Source organism: Gopherus evgoodei, chromosome 1 (assembly GCF_007399415.2).
Source record: "Gopherus evgoodei ecotype Sinaloan lineage chromosome 1, rGopEvg1_v1.p, whole genome shotgun sequence".
NCBI lineage: Eukaryota > Metazoa > Chordata > Testudines > Testudinidae > Gopherus > Gopherus evgoodei.
This window is the reverse complement of record NC_044322.1, coordinates 292,214,323-292,240,054: the sequence shown is the minus strand read 5'-3', so window position 1 is coordinate 292,240,054 and position 25,732 is coordinate 292,214,323. Positions and strand designations below refer to the sequence as shown.

General features: G+C 40.5%; 1 protein-coding gene across 1 annotated transcript in view; it reads left to right on the top strand.

Moving 5' to 3' along the window:
• Window positions 1–25,732, top strand: part of OTOGL (otogelin like) — a 139,480-nt gene that overhangs the window by 103,880 nt on the left and 9,868 nt on the right. Inside the window, exons 43-54 of the mRNA XM_030548635.1 lie at window positions 3,512–3,653; window positions 4,046–4,231; window positions 6,957–7,169; window positions 9,350–9,454; window positions 9,782–9,889; window positions 10,747–10,848; window positions 11,560–11,664; window positions 11,751–11,791; window positions 14,046–14,109; window positions 16,041–16,219; window positions 19,231–19,335; window positions 23,809–23,928. Of these exons, the coding sequence (XP_030404495.1) occupies window positions 3,512–3,653; window positions 4,046–4,231; window positions 6,957–7,169; window positions 9,350–9,454; window positions 9,782–9,889; window positions 10,747–10,848; window positions 11,560–11,664; window positions 11,751–11,791; window positions 14,046–14,109; window positions 16,041–16,219; window positions 19,231–19,335; window positions 23,809–23,928 (1,470 nt within the window). The remainder of the gene's footprint in view (window positions 1–3,511; window positions 3,654–4,045; window positions 4,232–6,956; window positions 7,170–9,349; window positions 9,455–9,781; window positions 9,890–10,746; window positions 10,849–11,559; window positions 11,665–11,750; window positions 11,792–14,045; window positions 14,110–16,040; window positions 16,220–19,230; window positions 19,336–23,808; window positions 23,929–25,732) is intronic.

The window sequence follows — 25,732 nt, the reverse complement described above, 5'->3', positions numbered from 1 at the left end:
GACAAGCTGTGAATGTGTGGATCCTCGAAGTACCATGCCATAGTTGAAAAGAACATATAAAAGGTAGAGATTCCACAGCAACAGCCTAACACTGAAGTATTGTTCAGAAAGGGTAATGTTTAGTACATGATCAAGAAGCATGTTGCTCAGACTGAAGGCCTAATGGTTCTAATAAATGTAATAGTATCCAGTTCAGACTTACATATCTGAGCCACATAGACATTAGCCTAGTCACTCCTACGCTTGTGATATCCTTACAGAGTGTTTATTTTCAGTACTTCTAGTAATTACATAGTTCAGTACATCAGCTGCCACTAGAGGTAGCTGGTACAATACAGGCAAAGTAGGCATGGTTTGCAGGGGAAGAGACATGAGAAAATAAGTTTATGAGGAGAAGAAATATGACTGTGCAATCTTGCTCACTCCCAAGGGCTTGCCTATATGGTGCACCAGAAGGGTGTAAATTGTAGAGCACTCTAAAGTGCTGCTCTCTACCTGCTCCATGCAGAGGTGACTGGTAACTGCTGATGGGGGAGGAGGGGATGCACAATTTAAAGATTCTGGTGGTATGCAGCAGCGTTCAGGGCAGTCATTCAAGAGGCAAAGGAGTTTTGATTTCTAGAGCAAGTTTTGATGTAATAGAATCATAGAACTGGAAGGGACCTCAAGAGGTCATCTAGTGCAGGGGACTCATGGCAGGACTAAGTATTATCTAGACCATCCCTGACAGGTGTTTGTCGAATCTGCTCTTAAAAATCCCCAATGATGGAGATTCCACAATATCCCTAGGCAATTTATTCCAGTGCTTAACCACCCTGACAGTTAAGAAGATTTTCCTAATGTCCAACCTAAACTGCCCTTGCTTCAATTTAAGCCCATTGCTTCTTGTCCTATCCTCAGAGGTTAAGAACAACAATTTTTCTCGTTCCTCCTTGTAACAACCTTTTATGTACTTGAAAACTGTTATCATGTCCCCTCTGTTCTAAAAGAGAGCTACACATGAAGAAACTCTGGATTGCTCTGACATAGTCTATCAATTTGAGGAACAGAGATATTTGCAAACCAATCAGTTGATATGATCTTTTAGAGCTCTTGTGATAATATCAGCATTCAATAAGTATGTCAGGAATCCATTCTAATTTAACCATATAAAATTATTTCCCCCCTCTATTTGAATCTGCTCTCTCTTCTGGCTTTACAGGGAGACTTTGGCTGTCTTGGGCATCACAAATACCACAAATATCATGCCAACCCTCCTGGTAGTTATGATGTCTCTTCTGGACAAATTGGAGAAAGTCTAAGGAAAAGCAAAAAAAAATTATTAAATGTCTAGAAAAACATGACCCTGAGGAAAGATTGAAAAAATTGGGTTTGTTTGGTCTGGAGAAGAGAAGACTGAGAGGGGATGTAACAGTTTCAACTACATAAAAGGTAGTTTTAAGGAGGAGGGAGAAAAATTGTTCTCCTTAATCTGAGGATAAAACAAGAAGCAATGGGCTTAAATTGCAGCAAAGGGGAATATTTAGAATATTAGAATACATTAGGCTGGATATTACAAAAAACTTCCTAACTGTCTGGGTAGTTAAACACTGGAATAAATTGCCCAGGGAGGTTGTGGAATCTCTGTCATTGGAGATTTTTAAGATCAGGTTAGACAAACACCTGTCAGGATCTAGATAATACTTAGTCCTGCCATGAGTACAGGAGACTGGATTAGATGACCTCTTGAGGTCCTTTCCAGTCCTACAATTCTAAGATTCACAGTTCAGGTTTAATTATGTGATGGACCAATTCAGAACTCCAAATCCCAATACTCTTGTGAAGTGGCTTAGGTTTGGATCTGAAGTTTAGGAATTTGAATTTGGATTGAAGCTTCACAACTGACCCACTTTTGTTATTAAGATTACAAGATAAAAGTGTGACTTTCCAGTTCTTCTTATTCACTATAATATATTTTGACATTAAGATTCCAATCCAGCAAACTCTTTAGCATATCCTCAGTTATAAGCATGTGATTAGTCCCACTGAAATCAAGAGAACTGCTCAAGTGCTGGATTTAAGCACATTTAAGTACTCTGCTGGATTAGAGCCTTTAGGAAAAAAATGAAATAAAATATCATTGTCACAGTTTCAGTGGAACTGCACTTGTATTCCTCCTGGCCCCCAGTGCCCCCGGGCTCTACTGCCTCTCCTTTCCTACATTGCCCTGAGCTCCCTTCTGCATCCTTGCACATGCACCCCAAGCTGGATTCACTGTTGAGCTGTAGTAACTGCAGCTGCTACCAGCAGGTCTCAAGTCCCTGCCCTTGGCGCCACCTAGTGGGGCTCAGTGGGAGAGCTCAGTGCTGGTGCCTTTCCCAGGCACGTCCCCCTCAGCCCTGCTCGGAAGAAATCTGGGGGGCATGTGACCCTGCATTCCTTCCCCTCCCTACACACACATGTCACTTATGGCACCATGTAGACCCCATGAAACAGGAATATGTTAATGAGGCCTTTTAGAGCACATCAGCAAGGTCTATACTTTAGAGCACTTCACAACTCACTCCCCTGTGGTGCACATTGCTGGACTGTGCAGACAAGCCTCAAGACTTCTTTTCCATCTGGTGCTTTCGCAGGGTAGGAGCAAAGGTCCAGATTCCAGTTCCTGATTTTATTTTTGTTCTTTCCTACCTCTGCTTCTCTGTGGTTTGTTCTGCCCTGCTCTGCCCTTCCCTGTAAATCTGCTTGACTGTAGACCAGCCAACTGTGAGCAGCATCATGGGCAGCTCACCCCCTTCCTTCAAGCTCCAGAGATGTTTCCTGTCTTTGCCCCACTCCTATATGAAGGGAGAAAATGGAGGGAACTCAGATTGAAGGAGTGGCTGAGGAGAAAAATTGAGTGACATTTTAGTAGGTGTCATCTGAAGAAACCTGACAGGGTCAAGAGAGGAGGGAGCTGTGGAAAGCAATTTGGCAGCAGGAGGAAAAAGGTGGGGGTAGTCTTTGCTTTATACACTTTGATGTCTTTAGCTTATAGTTCAGAGGTAGGTCGGGTAGTCAAAATACATGACAAAACCATTAGGTTCTGAATACCACTCCTCACGGAGCTGTCAGGAGCACTGATACATCGAACCTGTGTGCTCCATTTCTGAGCTGCATCAGTGTTTGACATTGTGTCAAAGCCAGGAACACTTGCCTCAGCCAGAATGAAGTTTATTCTCTCATGTGCACATGAAACTGGCAGAGCCAGAGAGGACGGAATATACTATATGCTTCACAGAAGTTAAATGAAACAAAATTCAAAAAGTGAAGAAGGGTCTGTAACAAAATTGCCTACTAGTGAGCATACAAAATTGAGGAAGGTGTAGAATCATAAAAGTAGTGATCAGAAACAGAAAAGGTATTGAATTCCTGTCAGTCAGGGATCGTTGATGAATTTTTCCCCTACAGTGGTAATATTTCTTGTAATTAATTAGAAACTTTGATTACAAAAAGTTGTTCTCATTAAATCTCAATTAAAATGTAATTCTAGGTTTCACCACAGGACTTTTGTGAGAAGATGTGGATCAACAATACCTACTTTTGGAATTATGAATGTGACGCACTTTCTGCATATGTGGCTTTGTGCAACAAACATAATATCTGCATTAAGTGGAGGACACCAGATTACTGTTGTAAGTAAATAACACTATGTAAGTAAATAACACTATTCTATCTCCAGACATAATTTCCTATCACTGAAACATTTCTGTGTCTTGTATACTAGCCAGCAATTTTTTCTTTTTACATATTATTGTCAGAAGATTTGCCCTTTCAATCACAGCCTTGTTAAGTCATGGTAAAATTTCTTAAAACTTTTAAGTTATGCCTTTCATTAAATATGTTATAACTTAATTCTAATCTTGACTGAATTAGTCATATGTATTCCTAAAGCATAATTTTGTAATTTACGTTGCTAAAAATGTAAAAAATATGCTTTTTATTATATAAACATGTTGCTTTTACTACATATTTTCCCCTTTGAAAATGAAAGCAATACTTTATTTCCTCTGTGTGTGAATTCTAGCTCTGGGTTGTCCTGATGGCAAGGAATACCAGCCTTGTGTGCAACCCTGTGCAGCCAAAACGTGCCTAAATAAATGGTTCTATGAAGAATCCCCATGCTCCTATTTAAGAGAAGACTGTGTGTGTAAAAATGGAACTATTCTCCATAGAACAGACTCTGACCTCTGCATACCTGAAGAAAAATGTGGTAAGTAAAGCTGAGCAGAGTGGCTGAGTAGGTATGTTAATATAACCCACTAACTGATGGGTTATATTGACATCTCATAGTAAGTTATGTACCCTATCTTTACCCAGTCACCAGAGAATGTGAATCTTTTACAGCCCCAGACACGGCACTTGGCTCTTTAGCTCAAGCTGTAGAGATTCATCCTTTCATCTGTGTGGGTCCTTGGTGCAATCCCTATTGTTGGTTAAAGGGCCATTCCACTGGGATGTTCTTTCTGTGTTCCTACAACTTGTTCCCTCTCTTAGTGCACCCAAGAAGAAAAACAAAGAATAGCTCCTGTCCTCTATATTGAGTGGCTTTGTGTCCACCCTTTGTTCAAGATGTTTGTAATTTGGTGGTGCTTTTCGGCCAGTGACTGCCCCTGACAGCTTGTTCTGGCAAGCCTAGGCTTCTAGGCTGTCATGGCTCCTTGGCAGCCCCGGCTTCCGGGGTCTGCAGCTCCAGGACACCATACCAAGCAGACTGCCCCAGAACCAAAGAATTTAAAAATGTTTGGCTTTTATTCTGAGGTGAAACAAAATTAAACGTAGAAATACTGTAATCCTCCATGACAGCTCTAGTTATAATCCTATGTTAAAATTCAGACTAATTACCAGTGAGTCATATTGGAAAATGGATATAATTAGCTCCATTCCTTGGGGTTTTTAGAACCCCAAACTGTGGTAACTTAACCTGTTTTTTCAGGTGGTGTCAGGAACAAATCAGTGGGGACACAGCTCCTCAGTCTGATAAATGATGGGTACAAACAAGAGTGCTTTCACTGAAAACTCCTTCTTTACTGAGTCTCACGTACATACACAGATGCTGTAGCAACAGGTTTAGAGCATCCCAGGTTATAGTTATCCTAAGCGTGAGATGGTTTCCAGTGATCAACAGCCAGGCTTTTGCGGGCCCTACTTTTTGTCCACCTGCTGGGGAGATGTCAGTCTTTGCTCAAAGAAAAGCTTCCTTGAACTGTTCCAAAGTGTATTTTTGTACTTAATTTTTTATAATTGACTTAAATAATGCACATAACTTATGGTTACTCCTAGTGGATCACCTTAGTAACCCCCCTAGAATAGTGTTATTTACTTACAACAGGGGTTGTAAGTAAATAACACTATTCTATCTCCAGACATAATTTCCTATCACTGAAACATTTCTGTGTCTTGTATACGAGCCAGCAATTTTTTCTTTTTACATATTATTGTCAGAAGATTTGCCCTTTCAATCACAGCCTTGTTAAGTCATGGTAAAATTTCTTAAAACTTTTAAGTTATGCCTTTCATTAAATATGTTATAACTTAATTCTAATCTTGACTGAATTAGTCATATGTATTCCTAAAGCATAATTTTGTAATTTATGTTGCTAAAAATGTAAAAAATATGCTTTTTATTATATAAACATGTTGCTTTTACTACATATTTTCCCCTTTGAAAATGAAAGCAATACTTCATTTCCTCTGTGTGTGACTTCTAGCTCTGGGTTGTCCTGATGGCAAGGAATACCAGCCTTGTGTGCAACCCTGTGCAGCCAAAACGTGCCTAAATAAATGGTCACAGAATTTTTTAGCTTTAGCTTTAGCAAATTGCTCATTTTTTATTAGCAAAGCATTTTTAGTATTTTTAGTTATAACAACAATAAAACATATGTTAGGGGCACCTAAAGTCCAGGTTGGCTATTTACGTATTCCCCTCCATTTTCATGGTCTCTTAACTTTCTATCACATCCTCCCACTCTAATTAGCAAAATTGCAATCATGCAACTATTTGGCCTTGCCTTTCAAAGTCCTAACAATTATTTTTAATGATATGGTATTTAGTTTTCAGCTAATATTGGCTGGACACACAAAATGACTGAATTTATGTCAAATTTAATTCTCCCACTAAATTGTCAATGTGTAAAGGGAATGGCGGTGTCTATTTGGATCAAATGGTTTTAAATGCCAGTTGCAGGTAGGAAGCTTAGGCTGAAGTTTATCTCGTGGTATTGTTTTTGAGTTCTAAATAGATTCAATGAAAGGAGTGAGTTTGGACACTTACTCAGGGTTTGTGGCTCTGTGAGGATGAGGTACGAAGATTCAGGCCATTCAAATCTAGGTTATGACAGCAAATGCTTCTTAGAGGATCTAAATGACATGAGGAGGTATCAGAGAGACAAAGTAGGCGAGGTAATATCGTTCATTGGACCAACTTCTGTTGGTGAGAGAGATAAGCTTTAGAGCCACAAATAAAAGATATTACCTCACCCACCTTATATCTCTAGTACCCTGGGACTGACACAAGTATAACTACACTGCATAAAAGGATGTATCAGTAGAGAGGTAATTTCTGGGACCCAGACAATTCAAGGCTGTAAAGTTAGTCACTGACTCCTTGAATTTCTCCCAGAAGCAAAGAGGAAGTATGTGCAGAAACTTGAACTCTGGTGTTATGCATATCAGCTATCATACCATTCAGTGGAGCTGGCATTCTATACCACGTAGAGTTTCTGTTAATAGAATAGATCAATTAAATTAGTAATTTTCAATATATCAGATTCAATCGTGTTTTAGAAAACAATGCAGACCTTTCAATTAAATACTTGATAAAATATTACATATCCTTTTATGCCATGAGGTTTTCCAGCTGACACGTTATTAGTACTAGTCTGGAATAAATTTGTGCTAAATACAGGTCTGAAGGAAGTGATGTTTTTCTTCCTTAGCATGTACAGATAATGAAGGACAGCCTCGTTCTGCTGGAGAGGTTTGGAATGGGTCCATTAAGGGATGTTGTATGTATAACTGTTTGGAGAATGGAAGTGTTATTGCAATAGAACCAGAATGCAGTGAAGACCCACTGCCAGTCTGTGAGAGGGAAGGTGAAGTTATCGTTAATGTCATTGAAGAGAGGGCTTGCTGTCCAAAGAAAGTTTGTGGTAAGTATGCAGCCAAACATATTTTCCATAACAAATGTGCTAAAGAGGTGTTTACACATTTATTGACATGGTTTGATTTACAGGCAGGGTTCAGGGTAAAACATTCAAAAATGCCTAATTGACTTAAGAGTGAAAACCCTATTTTCAAAAGTGACTTAGGGTATATCTACATTGCAGCTAAACATCAGTGGCTGACCTGCATCAACTGACTTAGGCTCCTGGGGCTCAGGCTGTGGGACTGTAAAATTGCAGTGTAGACATTTGGGCTCAGGCTGGACCCTGAGCTCTGGGACCCTTCCCACTCCTGGGGTCCCAGAGCTTGGTCTCTAGCCCAAGCCTAAACACAGTTGTAGGCACACCTGTAGGCACATAGGACCCAATGTCTCTCAGAAAATCAATGGGATTTACGCTCCTAATTGTCTTAGTCATTTTTGAAAATGTGACTCTGGTTTCTAAGGCTGTGTCTACACTAGAGACCTTACTACTGTACCACTGCAGCTGCATTGCTGTAAGGTCTCTTATGTAGCTGTTCTCTGCCGACGAGAGAGAGCTCTTCCATCGGCATAATTAAACCACTTCCAGCAAGCGATGGTTGCTATGTCAGTGGGAGAGCGTATGTGTTTTTTCATACATCTGACCAACAAAGGTTTTACTGACAAAAGTGCTAGTGTAGACATAGTCTATGTCATGTAGGCTAATTTTACATAGGCTAAACTTTCCTAAACAGTTTGCAGATTATTCCTGTCTTGGAAGGGATATGATAGAACAGTCCTCACTTTTAAATAGAAGAGTATGGGCTTGTCTGCATGAACAATTAACCACAGCAAGCTGGAGTGTGAATCTACTCTGCACTAGCCTGACGCAGTGTAACTACCTGTGTGGACTCTTTCGATGCACGTTAACAGTTTGTTAATGTTCTTTGAGCTGGTCCAAAGAGGACTAGAGCAAAGCGCTCTATAAGCTGTTAACATGCATCAGCAGAGTGCACATGGACAGTTAGACTGCGGCAGGCTAGTGTGGGGTAGATTCACACCCCAGCTTGCCATGGTATAAATGTTCATGTAGGCAAACCCTAAGGTAATTCTCCCTAGTTGTTGCACATTATGTATTCTATTGTGCAATAATAAATAATGGCATTATTGATAACAGTATTGGCAAAAGGCCGAAACACAGATTGCTGTCCCCTAGTGCTAGGTTTGTTATGTACACAGAGTAGTCCACAATCCCTGCCCTGAAGGGTTTAAAATCTAAATAGACAAGTCATAGCGTGAGACAAAGGAAATGTTCTGACTGACCACAGTTTTACACATGGGAGCTGGGATAGAGAGACTTTCACAAGGAAACACAAGAAGACTTTTTGGCAGAGCCAGGAACTGAATCCAAATTTCCTTGATCCCATGTCCTCTGCCTTAATGACAACACTGTTCGTCCTCTTATGTAGTTAACTATTTTATTTTCTATTTCCATCAGTGAGCTGCCAGCACAGTAGAATGCCTTGTTAGAATCTTCATGATTCTACATCTTTGCATCACTGCTTCTTCTAAGTGAATCATGAATTGGCATGTTACTGTTTTCCCAGAAAGCAGCTTAGTGTCAGTTGATGGTCAGATGCTAGTTTTCTGTCTGTCCATGTTTCTTACCAAAAGAAGCATGCTTCTAGTATCTGATATACTTGTGGCACCTTAGAAACTAACAAAATTTATTTGAGCATAAGCTTTCCTGAGCTACAGCCCACTTCATCAGATGCATAGACTGGAACATACAGCAAGAAGATATTTATACATATAGAGAACATGAAAAGGTGGAAGTAGCCATACCAACTGTAAGATGCCAATCAATTGAGATGTCTATGCATCGAATGAAGTGGGGTGTAGCCCACAAAAGCTTATGCTTAAATAAATTTGTTAGTCTCTAAGGTGCCGCAAGTACTCCTGTTCTTTTTGTGGATACAGACTAACACGACTGCTGCTCTGAAAAGTATCTGATATGTTAGTCATAAGATGCTTGTTTTAATGTGTTAATGAAATATTTTTGTGGAAATAAAGGGCAAATGGGATAGCTGAACTGTTATTTTCACTATCTAGATAGCTATCCGTAACCACTTGCCAGTTATCAACAAATGTAATGTCTAGTCACGTTTATACATATATGAATATTTGCATATGCCATTTTTTTTTCAGAATGTGACATGACTTTGTGTGAGGCTATTATTCCAACATGCAAAAATGGTGAAAAATTGATGGTAGGCTATAGTGCCCTTTCCTGCTGTCCACAATACCAATGTGGTAAGTGATATATGGAGACAAGATTAAGAGTATATTTTTCTTTACTACATTGTCTGGTAATTGTACCAGATGACGATTCTGCCTGTATTAACAAATCACTGTAAATAATTTATGAGAGAGGTTTCTATTCTTTTCCTCATGTTGTTTCTGCTCTGATCCTTAGAGTTTATACTTATTTTTGTATTTGTTCTTTCTGTCAGTTTTGATTTCCCATCAATTTAGTTTTAAGAGAAGAGAAAATGGAAAAAAATTAAGGAAAATAGATTCTTCTATTTTAGGATTACTCATGTGACTTTTTATGAGAGATACTGATTGTCTGTTATGTAGAATGTGATCCCTTAGCATGTCCCAATGCTCCCCGTCCGGAGTGCAGAGAGGACCAATTTATTGTTGAAGCAAAACAGGAAGATCCTTGTTGTTTCTCTTATCTATGTGGTAAGAAGCCTTTACTATACTACCTTTCTTGTGGGTAGACAGGATATTATAGGGCAGTGGTTCTCAACCTTTTTTCATTTGAGGACCCCTAGAAACTTTTGAATGGAGGTACAAGACCCCTTTAGAAATCTAATGTCTGTGTATATATAGTTGAATCTGTTCAGTCAGTTTTCAGTCTGTCTTTCGTGGGCCCCTTAGATATAGTCTGCAGACACTTCCCCCCTCCCCCACCTGGGGTACTTGGACCACAGTTTAAGAACCACTGTTATTAGGCTATCTACAAATAAAAAGAGATGGGTCTCTAGTTGCATACTTGATAAGGCTGCCTGAGAATGCTGTCACAGGATTGGCCTGGGCAGACACTTGCAGCTATAAGTGTCCACTTGCATGTAAAATTTTGCAATTTGGGCCCTTTATTCATAGGTTACTTTTTTTAATGTTACTGCTGAACTGCACACTAAAGAATGATGGCATTTCACACACAAGTACAGAAACTGGGCTTGTCTGAAAATATTTGGGCATATTTCATTTATAGAATTATGTGACCTTTGCCTTCAGTCTGCAGCTTCATAGATTATAGCCCACCAACAGTCATTTTTTCAGTCCATGTAGCAACAGTCTAAGGATAAATCTTAACACCAGATAAAGCAATAGATACTACCATTACTGTATCATTGCATTCAATTATCTATTTTATTTGAATGTGTTAGTCAATAAAAGTTTCTTAGATACCCAGGGAGCTGGCTGGCAGGCAGGCCGGCACAGTAGAAGAACGTGGGTAGAATAAAACTCATATGTAACAACTTTCTGATGATGTATTTTAAACTTTGTATTTGGTTTATTCTTTTTAACTTTAGTTTGTGAGTCTTGCATTGAGCCTGTTCCTTTATGTAATGAGGGGGAAATTCTCACAGTAGATCTTAGCACCATGCGTTCCTGTTGTCCTCGTTACCATTGTGGTAAGTTTAGCTGTTTTTAATTAAAAGGTTTCCCTGTATCTAGTTAATATTATATGCTGAGTATTTATTTTTTTCAACTGATTCAACTCTTTCCATCTAAAGTTGAATTTATCCAAATGTTAAAAATATAGTATTATAAAATGTTCAGTATTGTATAATGTCCTAAGTTATTGCAGTATTTTGGCATCCCTTTCACAGTTTGCCCTTAATAGGCTCTGAAGAAGTTTCAGTTTTCACCGCTATCCCCATACATTAGCATTGCAACAAGAAGTGGAATGTTGTTCACCACCATTCTGAAGTGACTCCATTCCTCTGGTCAGCCACCATATACTGACACCTTATCTACCAACTATTTACAGATATACAGCTAGAGCACTCCTGTAACTACTAGTGATTTTGAGTGCCTCAACTGCTGGGTGACCAACTTGAGTTGCTTTGATGGAGCAAAATTTTCAGATGACTGGCATTCAGCAGACTTTGAAAATGTAAGACCCTTTAAGGTGATTCAAGTTCGGCATCAAAAATTGAGATAACCAAAATCGCTAACTTTTGGAAATCGTGGTGTGTCTCTCTGTTTGTCCCTTATACATTGCCAAGAATGCTATTGGACCTTAACAAATATTAAACAGTAATAACAAAATTCTGTGAAAAACCTTCAACGTTGTTAGACTAGTTGATCCATGTTGATCCATGTCATTTCCCCCCATTTAGTTTGTGATGAGACCCTTTGTTCAATGCCTCTTCTGAACTGCACAGCTGACATGGAACTTGTGAAAGAGAAAGTACCTGGACAGTGTTGTCCAGACTGGCACTGTGGTAATTATTTTTTGTTCTTCTATTAGTTACTTATTAATAGAAGTTAATATCTTTTGACTGATACACTTTTGTTCCTCTCTTCTTAGAATGTAGCTGTGAAAATTTTACTGTACCAACCTGTAAAGTGGTAAGAAAATTTCCTTTAGTTGTTAGTTACTTAATAACATCCAGTGTTTTTATTCCCCTCTTTCTTTTTATGCACTATTGTTTCTGTCCCTTCCTTGAGTTTGTCATCATAGGCCATGGGATTGGGGATATCAACACTGCCTATCATATATTTGCCAGTACATGGATTATAAAATGGGGAGGTGTTGAAACACTGTCTCCTATCTTCCAAATCTAGCTTGTAATCCCCTATTTTAGATCCTGTGTTGCTACCATCAGTCCACTGGAGAAGCTTGATTATGTGTTTTTTAAGCAGACCTAACTGAAGGGAAGAAAATGTAATCTTACTTTTGTTCAATACTGACAATGCTTAAAATTTTACTGGTTACAAAATTAATTTTTGTTATTGAAAGAAATCAACTTTATGAACATGCTTTGTTTCTAGAAGAATGTTAGCTTGTTTTGTTAATTATATATGCTTCCTATGAAAGTTATTAAATATCTTTGACCTTTGTAACATATGAGAGTTTAGATATACTGTCCTCCTCGCTCATTTTCTATTTTGTTTTAAACAGACTAGTTGTTATAACCTGGAAAATGCATGATAATGAATGGTGTAACTCTGAACTATCACTGTGGTGAAAGGCATATTTTCCCATCACATGCCCTCCCCCATATGCATAGAGTCCTGCATGGATACAAAATTCATATCCACTGATGCGGATATCTATGGCAGCAGTCTGTGGTCATGCTAGTGTATCCAGGAGTGTGTGAGCCGCTTGCACGCACTAGCACGACCAGTGACAGCTACCAATGAGCCTGGTGCCTGCCCCAGTGGGCAGGGATGGCCAGTACAGCCATGCTGGAGGAGCTGCCCAGGCAGGGTACTGACTCCTGGAAGCAGATGCCCAACATGCTGCAATTTTCGCTGCTGCCACTGCTGGTAGAGCCCTGCACGTCTGTGGATATCCACTTTATATCCACAGATGTCTGCATCCGTGGATATAAATTTTGTATCTATGTAGGGCTCTACATATGAGGAAGATGTAATGCAAGGATATAATGCAAGTGTGATACTGTTGCAAAAAAAGCAAACATGATTCTGGGATGCATTAACAGGTGTGTTGTAAACAAGACACGAGAAGTCATTCTTCCGCTTTACTCTGCGCTGGTTAGGCCTCAGCTGGAGTATTGTGTCCAGTTCTGGGCACCGCATTTCAAGAAAGATGTGGAGAAATTGGAGAGGGTCCAGAGAAGAGCAACAAGAATGATTAAAGGTCTTGAGAACATGACCTATGAAGGAAGGCTGAAGGAATTGGGTTTGTTTAGTTTGGAAAAGAGAAGACTGAGAGGGGACCTGATAGCAGTTTTCAGGTATCTAAAAGGGTGTCATCAGGAGGAGGGAGAAAACTTGTTCACCTTGGCCTCCAATGGTAGAACAAGAAGCAATGGACTTAAACTGCAGCAAGGGAGATTTAGGTTGGACATTAGGAAAAAGTTCCTAACTGTCAGGGTAGTTAAACACTGGAATAGGTTGCCTAGGGAAGTTGTGGAATCTCCATCGCTGGAGATATTTAAGAGTAGGTTAGATAAATGTCTATCAGGGATGGTCTAGACAGTATTTGGTCCTGCCATGATGGCAGGGGACTGGACTCGATGACCTCTCGAGGTCCCTTCCAGTCCTAGAGTCTATGAGTCTATGAGTCTATGATTGTAATATAGATCATAACAGGCCAAATTCTGAACCAATTACAAGAGATGTACGGTAGTACAGAATTTTACACTGAAGTCATGGAGGAGGTTTCAGAGCTGTCAAAGTGGTATTTTATGACCAGATATACCTTTATTATTAAAATAACCAGGATTTGTCACTTGAAAGTATATCCAAAATAAAGTAAATACAGATTTTTAAAAAATAAACTAATTAAAACTGAGACAAGGTGGGTAAGGTAATATTATTTTATCAGACCAACTTCTGTTGGTGAAAGAGGCAAGTTTCAAAGTTCTTCTTCAGGTCAGTATTAATTAAAATTCATATTCAGCTACACTGTTATTATATTCAGACCGAAAGGAAGTGTGCCACTTTGTTGTTGTTAACAATAATGCATCTGGCAACCATACAATCTGCTGTCTATTGTAATGGATTGTGATTTTCTCTTTCTCAAAGCTTAGGCTGGAGTGGCAGTAGCTTTGTATATTTTGAGAAAGGGTGTCTCTTGTAAGCCTTATAAATTGTGTTTGATGTATTTGACTCTGAAATGTTTCTTACTACACAGGGAGAAGTTCAAAAAATAGACAACAGCATTCATAGCGCTTGTGGATGCATGCAGTACATGTGTGGTAATTGTTTTTCTTTTTAATGTTATTAATTTTTGTTTTACTAAACAAAAGCACACAAGCAATGCAGCAATGGACCAATACTGGCCTTCTAAGATGGAAACACTAAAGTGACTCCATATCTACAGTGTATAATGTCTCAACATTAATTCTAAAGATAGAAGTTTAATTGGTGAAAAGCTACATTTTTGTGATTTGCAGACTAAATATATATAGATAATTAGATTATCATAGTGTTAAATATTAGAGAAATGCAGAAAATATGAAGACTGACTTCAGCCCCAGGCCAGGAGTATTATTAACATTATGTAGTTGTACATTTTATAGCTTTTCAGGGTTTTTTTTAAAGCAGTGTTATGTTGTAGGCTTTCTTTTCCTCCCAAATACTAGGAAAGTCCCCATTCCATCCAGTTTAACAATTAAATTCCAAATCAAGTGTTAAACATGGACAAAAAATTTCCATGTATGTGCTGATACTGAGTTACCAGCCCCAAATATGGGATTGATGAGTGGGGAAAATCTCAGCCCCACACTCATCTTGGGGCAGAGGAGTTTGGAGTAGAAATGTTTGGTCAGAATGCACTATCCCCATAAGGGAAATTAAGAGGGGAGAGCCCATGCCTGAGAAATGCCCCTCAGCCCTCTCAATGGGTTAGGAGGGACATAACTGATTGGACCCGAAAAAGAAATGCATTGCTCCTGGAAGAGGGGGAGGTTGGGGAGCACATGCCCCAAAATGCCAGACCTGGGTCCCAGTTTGTTGTATCCTATTGGTTAGCCAGGAGGGAAGAGTGAGAGCTGATTGGCTCCTGTGCCCCTCCCTAAAATAATTTAAACTTCAGGAGCTCCCTTGCCTCTTCAGCTACTCTGCCTTTCCTCCCTATAGCGTAGATAGGGAGCTGTGTTTCAAGGCTGCTGCATGTGTGACTGATCGCCTGGCTATGGGATCAGGGAGGAATTTTGTTTCCTGTTGAGCCAAAATGGCAGAGAGTTGGTGTGTTTTTTGCCTTCCTCACAGCATTGTGGACGTGCGTTAGGATGAAGAAGAAAGGCATTTGGAAGTCTGATATTAAAAGAGAATATAGGAATTTACAGTTTGTCTCAGCTTGCAGCTGGTATCCAGAATGGATAAAAGCTAAAAGGACTATGTCCCAGAGGCAAATGAGACCTGGGATTTTTGCTGGTGGACCTTATGCCTGTAAGAAGGGGAGGCCTGAAGACTTTGCAGACCAAGGTCCCCCTGGTGGACCTTGTGCCTGTAAGAAGGGGAGGCCTGAAGTCTTTGCAGACCAAGGTCCCCCTGTTGGTACTCTGCTCTTTTTGCAAAGTAGGAGGTGAGGATGAGAAGACGTAGAAGTGATCTGAGTCCTAGGAGGTAGACTGAAGGGTTTACCCTGGGTTCTTGGTTATATGATGGGAGCCCTGTAACCTTGTAGTGGACACAGCTAAATGGCTTATGTGTGAGATGGGTGTGTGTATACCACCCCTTTTCAGTTGTAAGTGAATAAAGTTGCAGGCTGTTGCTTAAAATCCATTCCAGTGACTTTTTCATTTCCCTGTATGTCCTGAGCAGTGCACCACATGCTTTGGAAGAGCACATTGCCTCCTGCCTAGGAAGCCGTCTCACAACTAAATATACACATCTAAATGTGGCATATTTAAAGTGCAGAGGGCAAATTCAGCACTGATTTTCATCTCCATAGAACTCTATCAAAATCAGTGAAATTGCACTGGATGTAAGGGAACATAGAATTTGTCTCCAGGATGGGAAATCAAGGAGCTTACTTTGGTCAATCCATACTTGTAGTAGTAAATGTCAAAATTGTCACAAAGTGCAGGATCTAGTCCTAGTTGTTTGAATGAGATTCTGATAATTTGCTTAATGGAAAACATTTTCCTAATGACCCACTTCTTCTTTTTATTATTATTATTAGAAAAGGATGATGTGTGTGTATTCCAAGAAGTAACTGTGCTGAATCCTGGACAATCTATGATTCAGTATTTGGATGAAAATCTTTGTTACACAGTACAGTGTTTACAAGAAAAAGACCACAGCACAGGATATCATGCCATGGATTTTACAGTTGTGAACTGTTCCCAACAATGTGATGCTGTGAGTGTTTTTAAAATCCAATTCTGATGTAATTTGTGAACAAAAACATCCTAATTACAGATTATGAAAATTGAATAGAGGATACTTAACAATACATCTATCCAGCAAGTGGAATAATAAGAACTTGACTTAATGGCAGTAACCTTATGTTTGTTGGGTGGTGGCCTATGACAAATCTTGCTTTAGTGAGGTTTTTTTATTTAAGTTTTATAAACAGATTTTTCATTTTGCAGTTCAGAAGTTGCCAGGAACAAAGAGGTTTTTTTCAAATTGCAAGTCTGTTATTTAAAAATAATAGTTACATGGCAAAAAGTTATAAGCAGCAGGTAAGAAATATGTGCATATTTTAAGCAGGCTGTGTGTGTAGATAGCACAAGAAACTAGAGAAGTAGTAACTTTGATACAGTATTCTCCACTTGGGGAATCTGGCTGGCAGTTAGGCTGCAAATGGCTTGCAAGTTATAAGTAGAAATGGACCTGAACTGCAAACTTTCAGATATGGATATTGATCCCTATCCGCTTTCTGAAAGTTCATGGAGTATTCAGATCTGGGGCTTTGGTTAGGGGTCTTATCTTAGGGCTTGTCTACATGGTGCTGCAGTCTGGACTATGGGGCTGTGATTTGCAGAGCCCTCTAAACTGCCCCATGTAGACTCTGCTGACATGAACTAAAAGGTCCAGGATTACACTAAAGTGAACTAGGTACCTTTTAGTCCATGCCAGCGGGGTCTATATGGGGCACTTACAACGCTCTACAAATCATACCCCTGTGGTCTGGACTGTGGTGCTGCATAGACAGCCCTTAGTTGTGAAGTATTTAACCTCTTAAATGTAGAAACTAGCTTATCTCTGCTAAAGAATTTGAAACCATTCCTCTGACTACATTTTCTCATATTTGAACATTATGTCATTTGGGAGTAAGACAGACTTTTGCAGTGCACTCTACATGGGGCTATTCTTGAAGACCACTCAGAAACTTCAGCTTATATAGGAAGAGAATTGTTGTCTGCAGGGCCAGCTCCAGGCACCAGCGCAGCAAGTTGGTGCTTGAGGCGGCCCATGGAAGGGAATGGCACATCTATGTCTTCGGTGGCAATTCGGTGGCGGGTCCCTCAGTCGCTCTCGGAGGGAAGGACCGGCCGACGAATTGCCACTGAAGAATGAAGCAGTGCAGGAGAGCAGCCGCTGAAGTGCTGCCGATCGTGGCTTTCTTTTTTTTTTTTTGACACTTGGGGCGGCAAAAAGCTGGAGCCGGCCCTGGTTGTTCGATTATTTAATGGTGCTTCTCCAATAAAGCATATGTGTCCTATAGTGTACAGATAGCTAATCAGTTTGCTTCTTGGGGAAATTATAGATGTTGATCTACCGTGATTGCCTATAAAAAGTCAATAATTTATACTGCCACGATATGAAGAACTTTTGAAGTTTGAGTCTTAGGCCTTGTCTACACTATCGCAGTAAGTCAGCCTAAGTTATGCTACTCCAGTTATGTGAATAACGTAGCTGAAATCAATGTAGCTTAGGTCAACTTCCTGCAGTGTTTACACTGTGCTGCATCAACGGGAGACGCTCTCCCATCAATTTATCTTAATCTTCTCATTCCGGTGGAGTACCAGAGTCGACCGGAGAGCACTCTGCAGTCAAATTAGTGGGTCTTCACTAAATCGACCCCCACTGCATTGATCGCAGCAGCGTCAATCCCTGGTAAGTGCAGACATGGCCTTAGCTATCTTAGAAACAAAGGGTAAGATCCTCACCCCTGCTCCACACCTTTAGGCCAGATGAAGGGGCTGGAAAAGTGTAAAGGGGTCCTAAAAAGCCCAGTATCCAGTCAGGGAGAATTCCCTTGTAAGGCTGCCTTCCAGGGACCCCTTCATAAGCGCAGGTGTATAGGGGCTGTGCCAGGAGGCAGGCTAGGAGCAAGAGGATTGTGTCGAGCACAGGACCACAGCACATAGCACTGTGGAGAGTCTGGGCAGTGCTGAAAACTATAGAATGTCCCTGGGAGGAAGCCATAATTTAAACTGGCCTCCAGGACTGCATAAATTATGCTGAGGTCTCAGAGTAGCTGAGGATTGGAAGGATGCAAAGGTGACTTAATACCACTGTAGTCCACCTTCTCAATGGGCTGTGAGTTCTGTGCATCTCCTCTCAAAACACAGGATATTCTCGGTGGAGAGATGTTCACTTTGGTTTGACTTTTCTAGCCGTTTTGACAACCAACCTCCAGGGCACATTGTAAAGCTTACTGAGTTGCTTAGGCTTTTACTTGAGGAAGGTTTCCTGAGTGGGCTGAATTTCTTTTGTATTTTCTTTTGTAGGGAGTGGAAGAAGATGATTTTTGTAAATATTAAAATTCTCTAATATTGATGTTTTTGAATTATTATTCATACTTCCAGAGGCTATAGTGGGCACATTTTGCACAAATTTAAGTAAAAATGACAATGTGCCATGAAGACACTTTCCCTTTTCCTTGTGGGATGGGATTCCTATTCCCTAGTGTCACTTTTTTACTTTTTTAATAAATGACACATTTTCTCTTAGATTTGATTCCCAGCTTTCTTTCTCAGCCGCTTGTCTTCGTTCTTGCAATCTTATGTTGTAAATGTGTAGCATAAAAAGTAAATGTATCTCACCAAAATAGATCTCCTATATTGTTTGTTCATTTTGGTATGTCATGTTTTAATAGTCAAAATGGACTTCATTCATTTAACTAAGAATATAAAAAGATTTGAGGAACAGGCAAAGATCATATGGTTCATCATAAAAATAAAAGTCTACATTTTCGTAACCTCTCTAAAATAGAGATGGGCCTAAATCAAAACACCAGGTCGTGTCCCTGCCTAACACTTTGAAGAATGTGGATGTTGATTCACATCCAAACGTTGTGACTTGGGACCATCTCTACTGAGAGAGAACACAGACAAGGAAACTCCCATACCAACCTATAATTAGTGACCTATATGTTAAAAAAAAAAAAGGTTCATTTAACATTTTTTCTTTTTTAACAGCATCAAATATACATTCCTTCTTCCAGTCATCATGTTTGTTGTGGAACCTGCCAAAATGTGTCTTGTGCTTTCTATACTGAAAATGGAACACTATCTGTACATGAGGTAAGTGCCTCTGGGCAGTTGGAGGAAATAATAGTATCAGTAGCACATATGACTTTTTTCAAGTATTTAACTGACATATTTTAGCTGGTTCTTGTATTATCATTTCTCACATTGCTACTTTTGGTCTGTCCACGTGGACAGTTGTGGTATTCAATATAGCTGTATCCACATGGCTGTCTATCATCAGCCAGCAAATATAGGGGAGCAGAGAAGTTGAACTAAACACCTGGGGCTAAATCCATAAAGGAACTTAGACACCTAAATTGGCAGATAGGCATATAAGTCCAACATTTAAACATCAGTGAGTCCTTAGAATCCCTGCTTGACTGCTGCCTAATGCTGTAGGCACTTAAATTCCATGGCACCTGACGTTTTCCAGTAATGTCCCCTAGGTGCCTAAGTTATCACCACTGGGCATGTGCAAAACTGCGTAGGTTCTGCCACTGCTGAATAGCTTGACACTATAGCTTGTGGCTAAGCCCTGGTGGGATTCTCAAACTAGGCTTTATCGCCTCTTATCTATGGGGCTTGACCAAGTAGGCAGTCTGAGAATGCAAAGAGTGAGAGTGACTCTGAAGCCTAGTGGTTAGGCCACTTCTCTGGGATGTGGGAGACCCAAGTTCAAATGCCTCCTCCAATGAATTTTTAGTGTTTTATACAAAGTGGAAGAATTTGAACAGGAGATAGTGCAAGCCCCTCCCCCAATAATACCCAATAGCTTGGTGGCTAAGGCATTTACTTCCGATATAGGGGACTCAGGATATGTCTACACTATGGGATTATTCTGATTTTACATAAACCAGTTTCGTAAAACAGATTGTGTAAAGTCGAGTGCACGCGGCCACACTAAGCACATTAATTCGGCGGTGTGCGTCTATGTACCGAGGCTAGCATTGATTTCCGGAGCATTGCACTGTGGGTAGCTATCCCGTAGCTATCCCATAGTTCCCGCAGTCTCCCCCGCCCATTGGAATTCTGGGTTGAGATCCCAGTGCAAAAACAGTGTCGCAGGTGATTCTGGATAAATGTCGTCACTCAATCTTCCTCGGAGAAAGCAACGGCAGACAATCATTTCATGCCCTTTTTCCCTGGATTGCCCTGGCTGACGCCATAGCATGGCAACCATGGAACCCGTTTTGCCTTTTGTCACTGTCACCGTGTGTGTACTGGATGCTGCTGACAGCCGCAGTACTGCAGTGCTACACAGCAGCATTCATTTGCCTTTGCAAGATAGCAGAGACGGTTACCATCCCTATTGCACCATCTGCCATTGTAAACTGGCAATGAGATGACAGTTATCAGTCATTTTGTACCATCTGCTGCTGTCATGGGTGCTCCTGGCTGGCCTCGCTGAGGTTGGTCGCGGGCGCATGGGCAAAATTGGGAATGACTCCCTGGGTCATTCCCTTCTTTATGTTTTGTCTAAAAATAGAGTCAGTCCTGCCTAGAATATGGGGCAAGTGTACTAGAGAACCGGAGAGCGCAGCCGCTCCGGGTCAGAGCCCCAGAGATCCTGAGAAATGATGAGCTGCATGCCATTCTAGGGGTTGCCCCTGCAACAACCCCACCTGTTGCTTCCCTCCTCCCCCAACCCTCCTGGGCTACCGTGGCAGTGTCCCCCCATTTGTGTGATGAAGTAATAAAGAATGCAGGAATAAGAAACAATGACTTTTTAGTGAGATAAAATGAGGGGGAGGAAGCCTCCAGCTGCTATGATAGTCCAGGCAGGAGATTAAAGGGTGTAGGGGGGGAGAGGAGCGCAGCCTCCTGCTGCTATGATTGTCCAGGCAGTACAGAATCTTTTCTTTAGACATGAAAGTGGGGGGGGCTGATAGAGCTTAGCCTCCAGTTGCTATGAGGAGGACAGTTACCATCTGCCAGGAATGACCGGGAGTCATTCCCATTTTTACCGAGGCCAGCCAGGAGCACTCACGGGCTGATGATGACGATGGATAGCAGTTGTATTATACCATCTGCCAGCGAGAAGGGGATGCTGGTGTTCAGCACTGCAGCACCCCGTCTACCAGCAGCATGCAGTAGACATAGGGTGACATTGAAAAAGGGCGAGAAATATTTTTTTGCCTTTTCTTTCGGGGGGGGGAGGGTGTAAATTGACGATATATAGCCTGAAACACCTGGGAAAATGTTTTTGACCCTTCAGGCATTGGGAGCTCAGCCAAGAATGCAAATGCTTTTCGGAGACTGTGGGGACTATGGGACAGCTGGAGTCCTCAGTACCCCCTCCCTCCCTCCCACCATGAGCGTCCGTTTGATTCTTTGGCTTTCCGTTACGCTTGTCACACAGCACTGTGCTGTGGACTATGTATCATAGCCTGGAGATTTCTTCGAATGCTTTGGCATTTTGTCTTCTGTAACGGAGCTCTGATAGAACAGATTTGTCTCCCCATACAGAGATCAGATCCAGTATCTCCCGTATGGTCCATGCTGGAGCTCTTTTTGGATTTGGGACTGCATTGCCACCCGTGCTGATCAGAGCTCCACGCTGGCCAAACAGGAAATTAAATTCAAAAGTTTGCGGGGCTTTTCCTGTCTACCTGGCCAGTGCATCTGAGTTCAGATTGCTTTCCAGAGCGGTTACAATGGTGCACTGTGGGATACCACCCGGAGGCCAATACCGTCAATTTGCGGCCACACTAACCCTAATCTGACATGGCAATACCGATTTCAGCGCTACTCTCCTCGTCAGGGAGGAGTACAGAAATCGGTTTTAAGAGCCCTTTATATCAATATATAGGGCTTCATTGTGTGGATGGGTGCAGGGTTAAATCTGTTTAATGCTACTAAATTCAGTTTAAACATGTAGTGTAGACCAGGCCTCAAAGTTCAAGTTCTGCTCTGCAGCAGGGGTTTGCAAATATGTCTCCCACATCTATGCAAGTGCCCTAACCACTGGGCTATTGGCTATAATGGAATCATTCTCTTTGGTTTTTCATGAGAAAGGCCTAGTCATCTAACTCAAGGAGAGGGTTCACAGCTGTGAATCCCAGGTTTAGATAGGTGCCTCCCTCCAACCTGGACTTAAGCACTTGACTACCTTTGAAGGAGTGTGTGTGGGGGGGGCTTAAGATGTACCCCGTCCTTGGCATTTCCTACTGCTTAGCTTAGCGTGCTGGCTTCTATGAATCCCATTAGTTGACATCTAACTCTCCCCATGCATTGCATAGGGAGCCTGGATGCTTAACTCAGGGCTGCAGTTTCAACTGAGTGGCAGTGTGCCTAAAAGTTAGCATTGCAATGCCCAAGTCCCTTTGTGGAGCTAGCTGTTGGCACCACATTTTCAGGAGTGCAGAGCACCCACAACTTCAGCTGAAGTCAGTGGGAGCTGTGGGTGCTCAGCACACCTGAAAATCAGGCTCCCTAAATGACACTGGAATTATTATTGATGTCAGGGAAGCTCTTGTTTAAACACTTAAGCAGATATATATGGCGAACTTGCCAATGTGAGTTGTAAAAAGAGGATTGGGTCAATGGCTACTGTTATATTTTTTGGTAGAGGCTCAGAACACAAAATAGTGGCTGCCTTCCACTGATTGGTGTTAGTGATTCTGTACTATATACTTTTTGGAGAGGTTGTAAAGCATTTTGGGATTGTGGGTATGATATAAATGAAAGATTACTAATATTAAGAAGATTAATATTCACATGTTCCTATAGCTCATGCTTCCTGGTCACCTGCAGGAAATCAGGAAGGGATTTCACCTTTCCCCAATGTATTCTGGGTTTTGGTTTTTTGTTTTATTTTTGGTCTCCTTTCTCTGAAGCATCAGAAATGGTTGGAGATGGGACACTGGACGGGGTGGGCCAATGCTCTGAAATGGCACTGAACAGTCTGTCACTCCCATGCTTAGCTGGCTGGCTCATGCTCACATGCTCAAGGTCCAACTGATTGGCATATGTGGGATTGGGATGAAATTTTCCCACAGGTCAGATAGTGAGTGACCTTGAGGTATTTTTACTTTTCTCTGCAGTATGGAGTGTGGATCACTTACTGGGATTATCTATGTGTATCTGACATAAACAATTCCCTGCCATTGCAGGAGCCTCAGGCACTGGAGCATCTCTGTCCCTCCTGTTCTCTTACTGTGGACTGTAATGCTTTGGTCTAATTTTGGTGGCTGGGTTTAATGTGCAGGTGGTTTGGTGGCCTGTGATCTACAGGTCATCAGCCTAGATGATATGGTGATCCCTTCTGGCCTTAAACTCTATGACTCTTTGACTCTTACTTAATTCAGTTTCCACTCTGATTCATGGGGAAGTAAGTTGCACCAGCCCTTTTTCTGGTGCAGGCTCTTTTCCTTCCGGCTGGTGCATTGGCAAGGAATAGAGCCCAGGGCCCGTCCACTATCTTAGTGGCTACATGTGGAAATAATATCTTTATAACTAAACAATCTTCTAGTGTCAGTGCTCCTATAACTTGCTGTCTGTTCTGGTATTTTTGTTTTGTATTTGTAGGAGGGAAGCACCTGGGTCTCCAATTGCACCAAATATGAGTGTGCAAAGACTGCTGTAGGTGCTATGATACTAGGATCTAGTGTTGTCTGCCCCCCTTTTAATGAGACTGAATGCACAAAGGTTTGTACTTTGTGATGTAAATCGTAATAACTTATCTTTTGTTTTGGAGCTTGGCATTCATTTCAGAATTATTATGGGTCTGACACCCCTAGAATGATTAATCTAAAAAACATTTGGTAAGTAACAACCTTTAAATGAGCAATGAATGGTCTTATTTACTATTTTTCTGTTTGTTTTTAGGGTTATATCATAAATCCCAAACAACGTCCACTTTTAAAATTTTGTTTCATTGATATGAAGCTGCTCTCTTATAGGGTTCTTACTCCCTTCAATTTTGTCTGAGCAGAGAGTTCTGAATATGGCCTATAATTCACAGAGTTTATAAACACATAAATGAAATAAGCGGTTTCACGCCACTTAGAAACTTTGCAGATAAATGTGCAGCAGCAGAGTTTCAAAAATTCCATAAATTGACCAGAGATTAGAAACACTTCAAGAGGCCTGCAGACGTTGTGCTCTATGTGAAACAAATAGCTCTGGTTCTTGAAGATTACAAATTACTTAGTATACCTACCTAAAAATTAACATTTATGAACCAAATAGCTATCGTTCAAAGGACTTAGATACTTCACACACACACTTTTGTGTTGTTGTTGTTTAGGGAATATATGTGTCTAGCTTATATCCTAATTAATTATTCTGGTTTTTGTACATTCTACATTTTGCACTTGTGGCTGTTCAAACAATGCTTCTAAAAATACATTGCAGTATCTGTCCTGAGTACCGATTTCAAATTCTGAACAAGATCTATAAATCTGTTGCATGCTATTTAGAAAGGGCACAGAGCCATTCTTCTGCCTATCCCAAATAAAGCACCTTATCATTAAAGTAAGGTTGACGCTGTTGAAAACTTTTTCTTATTTCTGGAGCTTTTTTATCACATTCTATTAGGCTCTTGCAATAATAATAAATAATAATAATAATAATGGCCAAGATTTTCCAGAATGTGTTCCTAAAATTATCCTTCTGAATCAGTTCGACCTGATTTTCAGAAATGCTAAGCATTGATTTCAGGTGAGAGTTGAGGCTGCTCAGCAGTTTTGAAAATCAGGTTAGATTAATTTAGGAGCTAATTTGGATTTAGGAAGCAAACTTTAAGTGCTTGTTTTTGAAAAATTGATCAACATAATCAGTGATTTCTCTATAATAATAGAAAACCAATACTATGAGTTAAAAAAAAATCTTTTGTACCCTGTTAGTACAAGACTGCTATCCCATCCACTCTCCTGCTTTACCTGCAATTTCTGTAAATGTATTAAAAGTGTGGACAGTTTCTCTTGTTTATTATGTCAGTTCTGCATGAGAGAAATCCTTTCTTTTTTTAATTTAAAAAGGAATATCTCCTCATTTCTATATGTTTTCTGCATTCCTGCTTCAGTCCTACCTACAATACATTTGAGAAGAAAATCGTAACAAAGATTAATTATAGAATGTGAAAGGAAAACCAAAAAACTAGAATGAAGAGATGAATTAGAGCTCTGAAAATATATTACATGATGCAAAATTATAGGTATTCAGTTGTAAATAGCTACCTAATTGGTATTTTCACTGGTTCATTTCTGTGGTACATGAGCAATATAAACCCTTTTAAATCTTCAACAAATTTACCTCTTACTCAAATATAGAATTTTTAAAATGTCTAAGTAACTCCCAATGTTAACTGAGCCATCAGTGGGAGAATGAATGGTAATGGCTATAGAAGATGACTGCTCTCTTGATTCAAAAGAGACCAGCTCAGATAAGCTCAATCATAATGGCAAATTCATTTTCAAATATTCTATTTTAAAACAGATTGGAGATTTTG